The sequence below is a fragment of the Salmo trutta genome, chromosome 27 (genome assembly GCF_901001165.1).
Source record: "Salmo trutta chromosome 27, fSalTru1.1, whole genome shotgun sequence".
Taxonomy (NCBI): domain Eukaryota; kingdom Metazoa; phylum Chordata; class Actinopteri; order Salmoniformes; family Salmonidae; genus Salmo; species Salmo trutta.
The window spans coordinates 1,457,255-1,472,748 of record NC_042983.1 but is presented as its reverse complement, the minus strand read 5'-3'; the positions used below and the strand labels follow the sequence as shown (position 1 = coordinate 1,472,748).

At 40.6% G+C, this 15,494-nt stretch overlaps 1 protein-coding gene and 1 long non-coding RNA gene across 2 annotated transcripts; both read right to left on the bottom strand.

The window, feature by feature from the left end:
• Positions 1-1,380: 1,380 nt before the first annotated feature.
• On the bottom strand, positions 1,381-14,324 carry LOC115164105 (histone H2A.V). Its single transcript, XM_029716235.1, has 5 exons — positions 14,183-14,324; positions 12,615-12,692; positions 3,292-3,405; positions 2,987-3,116; positions 1,381-2,809 (listed from the first exon to the last, which is right to left on the bottom strand). The coding sequence occupies exons 1-5, from the start codon at positions 14,309-14,311 to the stop codon at positions 2,748-2,750; spliced, it is 513 nt and encodes a 170-aa protein (XP_029572095.1). The 5' UTR covers positions 14,312-14,324; the 3' UTR covers positions 1,381-2,747.
• On the bottom strand, positions 7,313-9,126 carry LOC115164106 (uncharacterized). Its single transcript, XR_003869877.1, has 2 exons — positions 8,021-9,126; positions 7,313-7,920 (listed from the first exon to the last, which is right to left on the bottom strand). It is a non-coding gene; the product is annotated as an uncharacterized LOC115164106 (long non-coding RNA).
• Positions 14,325-15,494: the final 1,170 nt, after the last annotated feature.

The window sequence follows — 15,494 nt, the reverse complement described above, 5'->3', positions numbered from 1 at the left end:
CTTGCCAAGGTGAAGCCGCGCATTTCTGAACTGGTCTCTGAAAGGCAACAGCAGAAGTCACACTGATTTTCAGTAAATATTCATTATGTTTTTGTGTGAAAATCATGTTTTAATGGTTTTGTTCGTTGAACACTGATGTTGATGCACGGTTCATTTTGTGCACCAGTAAAATATAGACCTGTTTTGAATTTTATTTTTCCAATTAAGAAGGGTTCGGTGAATGCGCATATGAAACTGGTGGGGGTCAGTACCTCCAACAAGGTTAAGAACCACTGCTCTATATAATACAGTACGCTTTCTTGAATTTGGGGATTGAAAACATCCTTTATCTTTTTGGCCTTCCTGTGACATCGGGGTACTGTAGGTGTCCTGGAGGACGGGTAGTTTGCCCCCGGTAATGTGTTAGGCAGACCCACACCACCCTCTGGAGAGCCTTGCGGTTGAGGGTGTAGCTGCCGTACCAGGTGTGTGATACAGACCGAAAGGGTGCTTTCAATTGTGCATCAAAATGGGTTTAAGGTGACAAGCCAAATTCTTCAGCCTCCTGAGGTTGAAGAGGCTCTGTTGCACCTTTACCACACTGTCTGTGTGGGTGGTCAATTTCAGTTTGTCAGTGATGTGTACGCCAAGGAACTTGAAGTTTTCCACCTTCACTGTCATCTAAAACAATTCCAAATAGAGTAATTCCAGCTTGTAGTCCTAAAAACCAGAAATTAGTCAACTCTGGTTCATTAATATGAAGCCTGTAGTGGCCAAAAAGCAATTTTCGCATGGGCAGGGCCATTGAGGGCTTCCACCATTTTAAATTAGGAATCCCTACCCGGTTGACTATGTGTTGTAGGCTCAATGGCTCTGCCCATGCTGTCACAGACGCTATAAATGGTAGAGTCCATCTTTTATGGTTTGGCTATTCCTATGGGGGCAAGGAATTGGGATAAATGCTGAAAAATGTGCGTGGTTAACAGGCTCAGGAGATCATATGTTTCTCTATAAGATGATCAGTTAACATGACCTTCATGAATGATGAAGCCTTAACATGCTCACTTGGATTACATAAAACGCTTCAAAATTCACAATAAGTGACTAGCTGATTCTCGTAGAATAAAACATAAGATCTCCTAAGCCTGCGTTTAACAGACTATTTTTGTGGAGTTTATATAAAAAAAAAAAATTATTCATTACTCAATTGGCCAATTCTTTATAAACCTTGAAAGTTTCCAGTAGTATACCCACTCTTAGCAACCCTAGCCTTGAGTCTTTGTTGGAAGTATTTGCAAATAAAGACAATACTTACCATAGCATAATGTGCCGAAGTTTCATAACACTAGAGGATATTCTAATAATTTAGCCAAACAAATACAGAAGAAAACCACAACCATCTTCGTTTTTATAAAAATGAGTTTTAATTCCATTTCAGTATAAAACATTTATGAAGCCCTGCCAATCAAAAATTCAACTTTCACAATCTGACAAAGGTATGATTATTTCCTCTGTCCTGCCCAACAATCTTAAAATGGCATACAAATTAGGGCTGAGCGATCTAATTAATTTGAGCGATATTCCAAATGCCTATATCGCAAGAATCAATGTTTGTATTTTCATGAGTGTTATGGTCTGCTTGTTCTCATGTCTTTTTGGTCTCAACTTAGTCGATCCTTCCCACTAACACCAGAGAACTGTATATAATGACAAGATGAGTCTCCACCCTAAAAACGGGAGTTGTCCCAAAGGCGGGAAGGCAGGTGACAAGCTTAAACCATTGAGCTCATTTTGGACAGATCGGACAAAAAGTCGCTATTTGCATTTAAGGTTTGGTCCATAAAATAAAAATCATATGGACACTTTAAGGAAGGTAACGATACCCTGTCTGAACTACTGAAATTGCACACAGAGCAGACACGAACAAAATGTATGCTCAGTTTGTCACACGCAGCATTGCACTACCAAGTACAGCGAGCAGCATTTTAGCAAAGACGTATACTAGCAGTCGAGTCTTAAAATCTGCAATAAGGATTAAATAATGATTGGAAATGTCTCGTTCTGATTAAGTAGGGCACTTCATTTCAAAATCTGAACAAAGTAGACAGGATAGCATGCTGTTTAAACAGTTGGAGACAGAAGGGTGTGTTCATAACTCCACTGTTCTGCCTTGTTAGCTAGCAAATAGATCCAAGTTAGCAAAACTTGAAATATAAAGATTAGCTGGCTACCTACTAGCATGTGGGCTTGTGCTTGAAACCGGTGTTAATTTTCTATAATGCCTGCTACAATAAGTTAATTATTAGTGAATGTATATTATGCATGCTCCTGGTTAAATTTGAAAGAAAAGGGAATTTTCATAAACTTGAAAGCTAGATCAGTGATTGCAAAAAAGCACGTTAAACTACTTTGATAAAATAATGAATTAGTGTGTTGTGGAAGGCTTATATTTAGCCTAAGTATAATTTCACAAGCCCTGAATTAGACTGTTATTACATTTAGGAACCACCCATAAGTTAGAAGAAAAAAAAGATCAGATTTTTAGACCATAATCGCCCAGCCCTAATACAAATGTGTTTGTCTTAGAGTTTCTCTCGTTATGGGAAATATTACAATAATGAAAAACCTTAATCACTCATCGTTAGCTATAATATTAATAATAAAATATCAAATGTGAAGTTCTGGTCAGTCAAGTCAGTCTGAATACAAGTGTCTCCGAACACAGTCCAGTCAGAATACAAGCCTTCACAGTCAATAAGATGGTCTGTCTATGCAGTCTTCTGCTGGCCCTTCTTCCCGATCAAGGACTTGTGGATGTGAGGGATCACACCTAGAAAAAGCAGCAAAGAATATGATTGAGTGTATGTTACAAAATTAATCTCTTGTAACACAATCTCCATGTGTACTACACAATAGAAATTGTCCAAAAACAGGTGCATATGCGGTGTTTGTTCGTATAACTGTGTGAGAGCAAGTGATCTAATAACAGTGTGCCTTCTCAACTCACCTCCTCCAGCAATGGTGGCCTTGATGAGGGAGTCCAACTCCTCGTCTCCACGGATAGCGAGCTGCAAGTGGCGAGGAGTGATGCGCTTCACCTTCAGATCTTTGGAAGCGTTGCCCGCCAACTCCAGCACCTGGAAACAAATCAGCAAACCTTAAACTTAAAAATATAACGATTCAGAGGTCTACTATTCAATAACACTCTTAAAACATCTTTCCAATCCCACAAATGGATAAATGACATCGTTTACATGACAGCAAGTCTAATCCAACAGAATGTATTGGTGTCAGATGGTGTGTTAGGCTCACCTCAGCGGTGAGGTATTCGAGGATGGCAGCACTGTACACGGCCGCTGTGGCTCCTACACGGCCATGGCTGGTAGTACGAGTCTTCAAGTGCCTGTGGATACGACCCACTGGGAACTGGTAGGAAGAAACCAGGGGACAAATGAGAGGATGAGTGGCTTTTTATATATATAGCAATATTAGGTGGGGAGACAAGTGGGAGAAACCTTGAGAAGGGCGGACATAGGGATTTAATCTAGTCTGTTGGACAGTTGCCAGGGAGTGTCGCCACTACACCACGGGTCTGCATGGAATGAGTGGTTTCTAGTAATAGCCCTACATATGAGCACTGAAACATGAAGAGAAACAAAAAAATGTAAGCCAGTTGAACGGAAGAGTTATTTTGTAATACCAGGAACTAGAGATCGACCGATTTTGATTTTAACGCCGATACCGATTGGAGGCCCCAAAAGCCGATTAAACGGCCGATTTTTAAAATGGATTTGTAATAATGACAATTACAACAATACTGAATGAACACTTATTTTAACTTAATACATCAATGAAATCAATTTAGCCTCAAATAAATGAAAACATGTTCAATTTGGTTTAAATAATGCAAAAAAAGTGTTGAAGAAGAAAGTAAAAGTGCAATATGTGCCATGTAAAAAAGCTAACGTTTAAGTTCCTTGCTCAGAACATATGAAAGCTGGTGGTTCCTTTTAACATGAGTCTTCAATATTTCCAGGTAAGATGTTTTAGGTTGTAGTTATTATAGGACTATTTCTCTCTATACGATTTGTATTTCATATACCTTTGACTATTGGATGTTCTTATAGGCACTTTAGTATTGCCAGTGTAACAGTATAGCTTCCGTCCCTCTCATCGCTCCTACCTGGGCTCGAATCAGGAACACATCGACAGCCACCCTCGAAGCAGCGTTACCCATGTAGAGGAAGGGAAAAAAAACTACTCCAAGTCTCAGAGCGAGTGACGTTTGAAACGCTATTAGCGCGCACCCAGCGAACTAGCTAGCCATTTCACATCGGTTACACCAGCCTAATCTCAGGAGTAGATAGGCTTGAAGTCATAAACAGCGCAATGCTTAAAGCATTGCGAAGGGCTGCTGGCAAAACGCACAAAAGTGCTATTTTGAATGAATGCTTACGAGCCTGCTGCTGCCTACCATCGCCCAGTCAGACTGCTCTATCAAATTATAGACTTAATTATAACATAACACAGAAACACGAGCCTTAGGTCATTAATATGGTCGAATCCGGAAACTCTCAAACTGTTACATTGCACAACCTTCAGTGTCATGTCATAATTACGTAAAACTCTTGACAAATTACCCAAAGTGTTGCATATACCCTGACTGCGTGCAATGAACGCAAAATGACAATTTCACCTGGTTAATATTGCCTGCTAACAAGGATTTCATTTAGCTAAATATGCAGGTTTAAAAATATATACTTCTGTGTATTGATTTTAAGAAAGGCATTGATGTTTAGGCACAGTCGTGCAACGATTGTGCATTTTTTGCAAATGCGCTTTTGTTAAATCATCCCATTTGGCGAAGTCGGCTGTCTTTGTTAGGAAGAAAGTCTTCACAGTTCGCAACGAGCCAGGCGGCCCAAACTGCTGCATATACCCTGACTGTTTGTAAGAAGTGACACATTTTTCCTAGTTATAAGAAATTCATGTTAGCAGGCAATATTAACTAAATATGCAGGTTTAAAAATATATACTTGTGTATTGATTTTAAGGCATTGATGTTTATGGTTGGAGCAACGTGTACCTAAGCGATTATATGCAACGCAGGCTAGATAAACTAGTAATATCAACCATGTGTAGTTAGTGATTATGCTTGATTGATTTTTAATAAGATACATTTAATGCTAGCTAGCAACTTACCTTGGCTTCTTACTGCATTCGCGTAACCTCGTGGAGTGCAATGTAAAGCAGGTGGTTAGTGTGTTGGACTAGTTAACCGTAAGGTTGCAAGATTGAATCCCTGAGCTGACAAGGTAAAAATCTCTCATTCTGCCCCTGAACAGTTAACCCACCGTTCCTAGGCCGTCATTGAAAATAAGAATGTGTTCTTAACTGACTTGCCTAGTTAAGGTCTATTAATAAAAAATAAAAAAATCTGCCAAATCGGCATCCAAAAATACCGATTGTTATGAAAACTTGAAATCGGCCCTAATTAATCGGCCATTCTGATTAATCGGTCGACCTCTACCAGGAACATGCAAAATAGAATTGCTACTTGCTTTGAAGAGAGCATAACAGCACAGAAACTCAAGGTCCATTACAATGAATGACAAGGTGCATACGAAAAGTATTTAGACCCATAATGACAAAGCTTCAGTTTTTTGTGTGCGCAAACAAATTCAAATATCATACGTATTCAGACATTTTACTTAGTTGAAGCACCTTCGACAGCCTCAAATCTTCTTGAGTAGAACACAAGTTTGGCACACCTGTATTGAGAGTTTCTCCATTCTTCTCTGTAGATCATCAAACTCTGGTTTGATGGGGAGCGTCGCTGCACAGCCATTTGCAGGTTTATCCAGAGATGTTCGATTGGGTTCAAGACTGGGTCACTCAAGGACATTGAGACTTGCCTGAAGCCACTCCTGCGTTGTCTTGGCTGTGTGCATAGGGTCGTTGTCCTGTTGAAAGGTGAACCGTCGCCCCAGTCTGAGGTCCTGAGCAGGTTTTCATCAAGGATCTCTGAACTTCGCTCCATTCATCTTTCCCTTGACTAGTTTCCCAGACCCTGCTGCTGAAAAACATCCACACAGCATGCTGATGCCACCACCGTGCTTTACTGTAGGGATGGTGCCAGGTTTCCCCAGACACGAGGCTTGGCATTCAGGCCGGAGTTCAATCTTGGTTTCATGGTCTGACAGTCTTCTGAGGTGCCTTTTGGCAAACTCCAAGCGGGCAGTCATGTGCCTTTTGCTGAGGAGTGGCTTCCGCCTGGCCACTACCATCAAGGCCTGATTGGTGAGTGCTGCAGAGATGGTTCTCCTTCTGGAAAGTTCCCGCATCTCCACAGAGGAACTCTGGAGCTCTTTCAGAGTAACCGTCAGGTTCTTGGTCACCTCCCTGACCAAGGCCCTTCTCCCCCGATTGCACAGTTTGGCCAGGCTGCAAATTCTAGGAAGAGTCTTGGTGGTTCCAAACTTATTCCGTTTAAGAATAGAGGCCATTGTGTTCTTGGGGACCTTCAATGCTGCAGAAATGTTTTGGTACCCTTCCCCAGATCTGTGCCTTGACAAGCCTGTCTCAGAGTACGAAGGACAATGCCGTCGACCTCATGGCTTGTTTTTGTGCCGACATGCACTGTCAACTGTGGGACCTTAGGTGTTTGTGCGCCTTTCCAAATCATGTCCAATCAATTGAATTTACCACAGGTGGACTCCAATCAAGAAAGATCAATGGAACCAAGATGCACCTGAGCGCAATTTCAAGTCTCATAGCAAAGGGTCTGAATAGTAATGTAAATAGGGATGCACAAATATGACTTTTTGGCCAGTACCAATATTTCCTTGCCAAAATATATATATTTTTTAAATGTGCAGCCTTTTAACTGTACGAGAACGCTTGACACACGTCTAAGGCACTGCATCTCAGTGCAATAGGATTCCTTACAGTCCCTGGTTCGAATCCAGACTATCTCACCCGGCCGTGATTGGGAGTCTCATAGGGTGGCGCACAATTGGCCCAGCGTTGTCCGGGTTTGGCCATCATTGTAAATAAGAATTTGTTCTTAACTGACTTGCCTAGTTAAATAAAAAAAAAGGTTACACACCAAAAAGTAAACATTTACATTGCTAGTAAAACAATCAAAACCCCTTTCATTCACTTGCTATGCTGTTTCGTTGTTCAGTCGTTTCATTCTCAACCAGGATTTCATCATACATGTCAATTAGGGGTGAAACGGTTCACAAAACGCATGGTTCGGTACGATACAGTACAGTGGTGTCACGGTTTGGTTTCGATACATTGACAAAATAAATGCCTGAGAAATATGTCATTTGTATTTTGATTTTCCATTTATTGTAATAGTAAACATAGGTAGCTTGAATTCCCAGGGGTTATGGAAACAAAGGGACAAGAAAAAAATAAGTGCCATCCTTAAAACATGAAATAAGTCATTTAAAAACAGAACTTAAGAGTGCATAGCCCAGCAGCATATTTCAAAAATAAGTCACAGCAGTGCCTTAAACAAAATAAGACCACTTGAGACTGGTTACTTGAATTATTTTAAAATCAGATTTAAGTTTCTTTAAGATTAGTCCATCCACATTACCTGCAGTGAGCACAGATCAGCTTGCTGTGACAATGTCAGCTGCTGTGGAGAATACCCTCTTGCTAGGGACAGAGGTCCCAGGCACAGCCAGGTAGCGCCTTGCTAACATGAGGGTATATTAACTCCTTGGTCTTCCACCATGTAAGTAGATCAGGGGAATAGAGTCCACGTCCCTGTATGAGGTCACCTCCTCTATGACCTTGACCTTTGGCTTGGTTCCCCTTCTCCTGGGTCATGAACAACTCCCAAAAAGCTCAGCCATGGCAGACTTCTTCTGGAGAACCCCTGTCGTCTGCAGTCTCTGGAGAGGGGTTGGCGCATTTGGCATGATCCTGCAGAATTAAATTATGAAAATTACTACCTCTTAAGTGTCATTAAAAATATGATAGTTTGTCTATTTCTATGACAATTATTACTTCATAAATAAAATACCTGATATTGGCCATAATCTCTGCTGTTAGACAAGCAGCAGCATCCAGGTGTAGCAGGGACTTGAACCGGGAGTCCAAAGCGGTGCTCCTGTGTAAGAAGTCTTGGACACCAGGGTCAGCATATTTAGGCTCCAGGTTAACTCTGATAGCAGTCTTGACATCCCTTACTGCGGAGATACCACCATTGCTCAGATGCCACCATTGATTTCAGGATCATTGTTCTCATAGGCAGGACCATGGAAACTGATGGAATGCTCAGTGCTGTGACTGTTTTGAGAGGTTTGCACACTGATAAGACTAGCAGAGGAAGTCGTCACTTTTCAGACAGTCACAATATCTTTGACATTCCTCACAGCTTAGTCAGTGTAGAATACACCACAACTTTGCGCTTAAGGTCTCTCAACCATGTCATGAATTCTATCTAGTAGGGACATCTTGGATTAATTTGTGGTTTGGCAGCGCCAGCATCTCCTGTTGTCTCAAACACGTGCGTTTTTAATTAAAGGATACCACCTTCCTGGTCTTTGCTTGGAGGCAAGAGACAGGATTCACCGACATTGTTATTCTAGCATCTCAAAAAGCAATGTGAACAAAGCATCCTCTGTGGCCCCAATCCATCTAGTGTAAATGCATTTATAATATTTCTAGCGTTGTCATAGGGATCGTTACATTACACCTCAACTTCCACACTGCAACTACATCCCTTAGCGCTTCAAGTTTACACTTATCACTACTCTGAAGGGGATGTGTTTGAAGGACATGGCTTTTTATTTCCCACTCTGCTGTAATAAAATGAGCCGTTACAGTATGGTAGCTCTAACAGACAGTTGAAAGACGAACTGTGTTGCCGGTCAGTGTAGTAATACTATGAAAGTTTAGATGCCAATCACCATATAAGTTCAATGATGAAAAAGCCTGGAAGGAAACAGGGTTTACGTGAAATGATACGTACACAGCTGTACAAGATGGAAAGGGACAGTGTGCGCCGAGGACAGACAGAGCTGAAACTTCACTGCTTGACGTCAGGGGTGAAATGGTGTGTTTTCATATTGAACCGTTCGGTACAGGGTCCACGGTGGGGTAGGCACTGAATACATTAATCATATTATAGCTAGGGGGGGGTATATACACACACGCACTCCCCCCCACTATAATATATATATTATAGCTGGGGGGGTATATACACACACACACTCCCCCCCCGCTATTATATATATATATTATAGCTGGGGGGGTATATACACACACTTCCCCCCCCGCTATAAAATATATACATACACACACCCCCCCCAGCTATAATATGATTAATGTATTGTTCAGTGCCTACCCCACCATGGACCCTGTACCGAACGGTTCAATATGAAAACACACCATTTCACCGGATGTCACGCAGTGAAGTTTCAGCTCTCTGTCTGTCCTCAGCGCACTGTCCATTTCCATCTTGTCCAGCTGTGTACGTAACATTTCACGTAAACCGTTTCTTATCCACATCGAAGTAGCGGTCCTTGTACCTAGCGTCGAGCATGGTGACGCCACAGTCGCTTGTTCACAGCCTTGAGTACTTTTCTAAGTTAGTGTCAGCAGTTTAATTGAGCAAGCGTTTCAATGCCATGACAGAGGGTATCACATCTGCTGCAGATGCAGTTGATTAGCTTATTTCTTGAGTCAGTTGTTGAAATGGCACTAGGAGTATGTTCATGTTTCCAAGTTAAACGTTCTCAAATGCCATTGAAATGGCAGCAGCGGTATGAGAACCAGCACTTTGAGCATGCAATACTGCTTTCTCCTCTGTACCAAATCTTCGTCGACCCACTGTGCTGTCAGACTCAGCATGCTCATGGGGCTGACTTCACTGGTCCAAATTTCAGTCGTGAAGCCAATAGCAGTGACGCCTATAGATGTGCATTTCAACAAAACTAACTCCGGTAGCGAAACATCTGAAAAAAATAGCACCTACTTTGTAGTGTGTACCGGGGCTCGAGGTGCTCGACCAGACAGTGAAAGCCAACATCATCCATGACAGAAGAGTTGATCGTAAAGGGCAATGAATTCCATTATCTGGGCATTAATGGATTTCACCTTTGAGTTGTCTCGCTGAAATTCTTACTCTTTCAAATGACTGCTCGACTTGAAATGCTTTTGTTCTGTTTAGCACCATTTTTCGTGGCATCATCTACCTACGTTATATAGGTAGGCACGTCAGCTTTGACATCGGGCCGATGCTGGTATTTTTTAGCTAATATCGGCCAATTATGATATATCACGCATCCCTAGTAAATAAGGAACTTTATAAAATATATATATATATATATATATATATATCTATCACATTTGCAAACATTACTAAAAACCTGTTTTCGCTTTTGTCATTATAGGGTTTGGTGTAGATTGATGAGGAAAAAAATAATTATCCATTTTGGATAAAGTCAGTCTGAATACTTTCCGAATCCGCTGTACACAGAGAGAACAATATAAAGGCAACAATTTCAAAGATTTTACTGAGTTACAGTTCATAAAGGAAGTCAGTCAATTTAGACAAACTGAACAAATATGAACTGCAACATGTAAAGTGTTAAGCAGTGCTTAATTTGTAAAATCACGTGGTGCTGGCCCAAAGTACGCATGAGAGGCGTGGGTGTGACCTGGGGAGTAAAATGTTCGACAGCTTTATAATAAAGCATTGCATGCATATTGTCACATTTGCGTCATGGTATAGATCAGTAGAGGGACTTACAGATGTGGCACAAATGGGAGTGTTTTTAGTAGCCTAGGGTCCAGGAAAAATGTGGCCTTTCATAAACGCATTTCATGGAATTCTACATGACTGGAGACTTTGGCAGAACCTTTTTTAATACCGCACAAATGATCGGAATGGCAGGGTACTTTGACACTGAAACAGAACAATAAAAACTACCTTGTCTTGATTCCATCAATAGCCTACATGTATGGAGACATACTGTAGGCTACAAGAAGGGGAAATGAAACTGTAAACCATTTTTTAGGATCACCCAATGATGGGCAGCTCACTCGCTGGTGATTGTCATAGCGCTCGTGCCAAAAGCATCTCGTAAAACAATATTTGGAAGTTGAGCAAATATTTTGGTAGCCTACAGCATACTCTTCCCCTTTTCAGCAGGAGCCATTTGCTTTACAACACGTTTTCCCTTAATTGTATTTCAAATCTTGCGAATGGGCTGTTGTCCAAATGTTTTTTTCTCTCCCACTGACAGATTTTCCACACATTCCTGACTGTAGGCTATTCCTTGTTATTGGGCTACAATCCAGCTAGGCCATTTCCCCAAAAAATATCTACTAATACCTGTGGCTAAATTACAGGCCTTCTCAAGGTGTAGTATGCTATTCTGAATGATTTAATTTATTTCTGAACAGACAGCAATACTTCTTCAACTTCGGCAAATGTGTTTACATTTATCAGGGGTGCTGCAGTTCGTTCAGAACCCGTCACATGGCTATGATTCTATAAGGAAATAAATGACATGCAACGCTAAAGAGATGAGTTGTCTAGCAGAGTCGAGAGCTCATAGAAAGTTAATTTCTTTCTAGTTATGAGACATATTGGCGCGCTTCACACAGCCACGCGTTGGTCTCAAACATAAGTTACAATGTTGCACAAATAAACGCAAATAAACTCAGAATATTAGACCCAGCCTGAAAAAAAAAATACTTTCTAAAGTGCTTTTTGTGTGTGTGGGGGAATAATTAACAGAGGCAACTCAAATGAACTTTGATAGCTTTTGTTAGAATTGACATATTGCAAGTGAAAATTATTCTTCATGCAACGAGAGGTTCCTGATCCGGCCAAATATGTTCCAGAGCAAAACAGCCCCAAACTGAGAGGTGCCAGATCCTATTCCAGCAGGATCTAGCTCAAATTAAGCACTGGTCCCATGTGTCACAAGCTGAAATAAAAGATCGCAGAAGTGTTCCATACACATGAAAAGGTAATTGCTCTCAAATTCTGTGCACAAATGTGTTTACATCCCTGTTAGTGATTTCTCCTTTGCCAAAATAATCCAGCCACCTGACAGGTGTTACATATCAAGAAGCTAATTAAACAGTATTACACAGGTGCATCTTGAGCTAGGGACAATAAAAGGCCACTAAAATGTGCAGTTGCCACAGATGTGTCAAGATTTTAAGGGAGCGTGCAATTGGCATGCTGACTGCAGGAAAGTCCACCAGAGAAATTCACATTCATGTCTTTGGCAATAGCTCTGATGGACAGCTCAGCATGCCAATTGCACACTCCCTCAACTTGAGACATCTGTGGCATTGTGTTGTGTGACAAAACTGCACTTTTTAGAGTGGCCTTTTATTGTCCCCAGCATAAGACGCACCTCTGTAATGATCATGACATTTAATCAGCCACACCTGTCAGGTGGGTGGATTATCGTGGCAAAGGAGAAAGGCTCGTCAACAGGGATGTAAACATTTATACACAGAATGAGAGAAATAAGCTTTGTGCATACAGAACATTTCAGGATTTTTTTTTATCAGCTAACAAAAACACTTCAAAGTTACATTTATATTTTTGTTCAGTATATAAGATCTCTGTAGTGGCATTCAAATCTTACCTGCAGTCCAGCTCTCTGGGAGCGCGACACCGCTTTCGCCTTGGCTTTGCCACTGTCTTTTCCTGCCTTACCACCAGCCTGGAATAGATGGTGCAAGACAGTATTAGCCAGTAAAATCAGACTTTTAAAATAAGGCATGCAAATCACATGGTTTCTAGTCAAGTACCCCTTCCCCAAATGACCAGACAAAATCACCAAACTCTGTTAATTGACCCACCACTTTTTTTATTGACCCATATTACCTTTTCAGACAAAAGTAACCATTTTGACATTCTGTTACATATACATTTTACACACAGCATTCACAACAAAAATTGTTTTTATATACACATGTATACCATAAATGTCTTAGTGTTACCAGTAATAACCAATAACCTTGAGCTTTTTAATCCCAGCCCACCTATCTCCATAGACCACCCTCTTGACTTCCATGTGCCATCTACTTTAACTGTTAAATTCATTTCGAACCTTAAATCGCATAGTATCCAGTGCGAGTTAAAGATACCTTTTCCTATGAGTATTATATTTGACTGACTATGCTTTCCAAATCGCCCAACACTGCTATTTGTAGGGTTCATTTTAAGTGTTTTTCAGCCGTTCCTCAACCTGTGAAAAAAAACAATGTACATTTGGGGATTAACAATAAATGATCTAAATGATTGTTGGTGGCAAGATTTTTGAATGATAATTTAAATACAAAAACTGTTGAATCAATCATTGTTCTATTTATCAATTCCTACACCATGGAATTCGTACAGCGATAATCTCTTCTCAGCTATTTTGCACATCTGTCAACGTTTGTCATCGAATGTCAATGTTTCTTAGTCCTTGGGACCCAAAGGGAGCCCAAATAACCTGACTGTGTCCCAGGTCACCATCTTCACTTGCCTGGCGGACATAGCTAACGTTACCTAGACAAAACAACTCAAGATTGATTCATATGTCCATATATAAATACCTAATTATGAAGATGGTTAGCTAACTAGAAAACCTGGCGAATCACGTTTCCCGCCAATTCTTGACAAGCAACAACTCAGCTGGCATCAAATGAGAAAGCTAACTAAGCTGGATAACACTATTGCAAAGTGGAGCGTTTCATAAACCCATTGAATTAGCCATTTGCTGAAATTTACTGCAATGCTAATTATTAGTATCTAGTTAGATAACCTCGACAGATATTGCAATATTGACATGATACAAAACTGCCGCGGAGCAATCAGACCAGCCAACTAGAAGAAAAAAAATAGCTAGGCTAACGTTAGCTATCGAAATTAGTTAGTAGCCTACTTGCCGATCAACCACATGATTTGCATGCGGAAATAGCAGAATATATCATTCACGTGGGAAATGTAACACCAGCAATTACCAAACCGAAAATAAAGTTAAAAAGTAACTCTTAAGTAGCTACAGTAACGTTAGTAGCTAGAAACGTGAACTTGCTAGCTTAGCTGGTAAACGCTAGTTTGAAGAAGTAGCAGGTAATGCTAGCGAATGTACAATTAAACCACAAACATAAATTCTATACGAATCTGTAGTTAATAAAAGTATCGCTACAGATAAACACATACCATTTCGTTATTTGGTTGTGGAACTGAGGAGATTGGAAACAATTTCGGTTCAAGACCGAGAGAAAAACTAAAACCCTTAACAATCCTATACCCGGGACTCCTCGCGAATGGACGTTGACCAATGGCCATTCCTGTTGTTTATTTTAATATTTTTTTATGACCAATCACAGCGCTGCTTGTACAGATTTCCACCCCCCCACCCAAATCGGCGTGTCTTTCTTTGCGCACGAGACCAACAAGTAGGCGGGATCACTGTAGCTAGAAAATGCCACTCATAATGTGTTTTTTTTTTAATTGACGCTCAATATTATTCACTTGCTTGACTAATACAATTTTGAAATATACTACGTGCATGCGCATAACTGGAGATTGCATACACAACTCGTCTTTGATAATGCATGCATATATGTAGCCTAGGCAGCCGATAGCGTGCGTTAGATCTACACCACAGCTTTAACAATGAGCTAACAATGGGTTAGTTATAAAAAAATCTTTGTCTGCATCTAGTATTGATGTGCCCAGCCGGTATACCACAGACAGAACAATGAGACAGATATTTCACGGATGCATAAAAGTTAAGCTACCGCTTGGCGCTTCCACTCAGTGAGAGAAGATGGATTTGAGCCGAAATTCTGCACATTTTCTCATCTATGAAACATTTGATCTCAATACAGTTTTCTGTTCGCCAAACTGCAATATGTTATGAATAGAGTAGACTACGTTTTGTAGAATTTACCCTTTGAAAATTGTTTTAAAAATTGCGTTGTTTAGGAGTGCAAAGGCGAATTGAGTTATTGCAAAGGTGCATTTCACGAAGTAGGCCTTCCCTAAGGGAAATATGCAGATGTTTCTAGAACGCGAAAATAAGATCTCGCTAGCTCGAGCTTGGTTCTGCCCACTTTGACTCGTTTGTTTCCATTTGAAACGACAGGCTGTAGTCTATCTTGGTTTAGTTATACATTTTTGGACAATTTATGATGTTGCACATAGCGTTCAACCAAGGTTGTATAACATCCTAAATTGTCCGAAAATGGTGGTGGAAAATTGTGTTTTATTAAGACAGTACATATTTTTCCAGTTTTTTTTCCTACGGCCCGCCATTAAAGCTAGTTAAGGAGGGAAATGACGCCTTTGCAGCCTTGTGTACAAGCTGGTCCACGGGGACACGTGTATTACTGGGCACATCAATCATAGTGCAGATTCTAGCGCCCACTATCGGCTGCCTAGCATAGATGCAAAGTTGCAAACTAACTGCGTGACCTAAAATATACATTTGCCTCACAGAATAAATTGAAATCTAATTAGTACACAA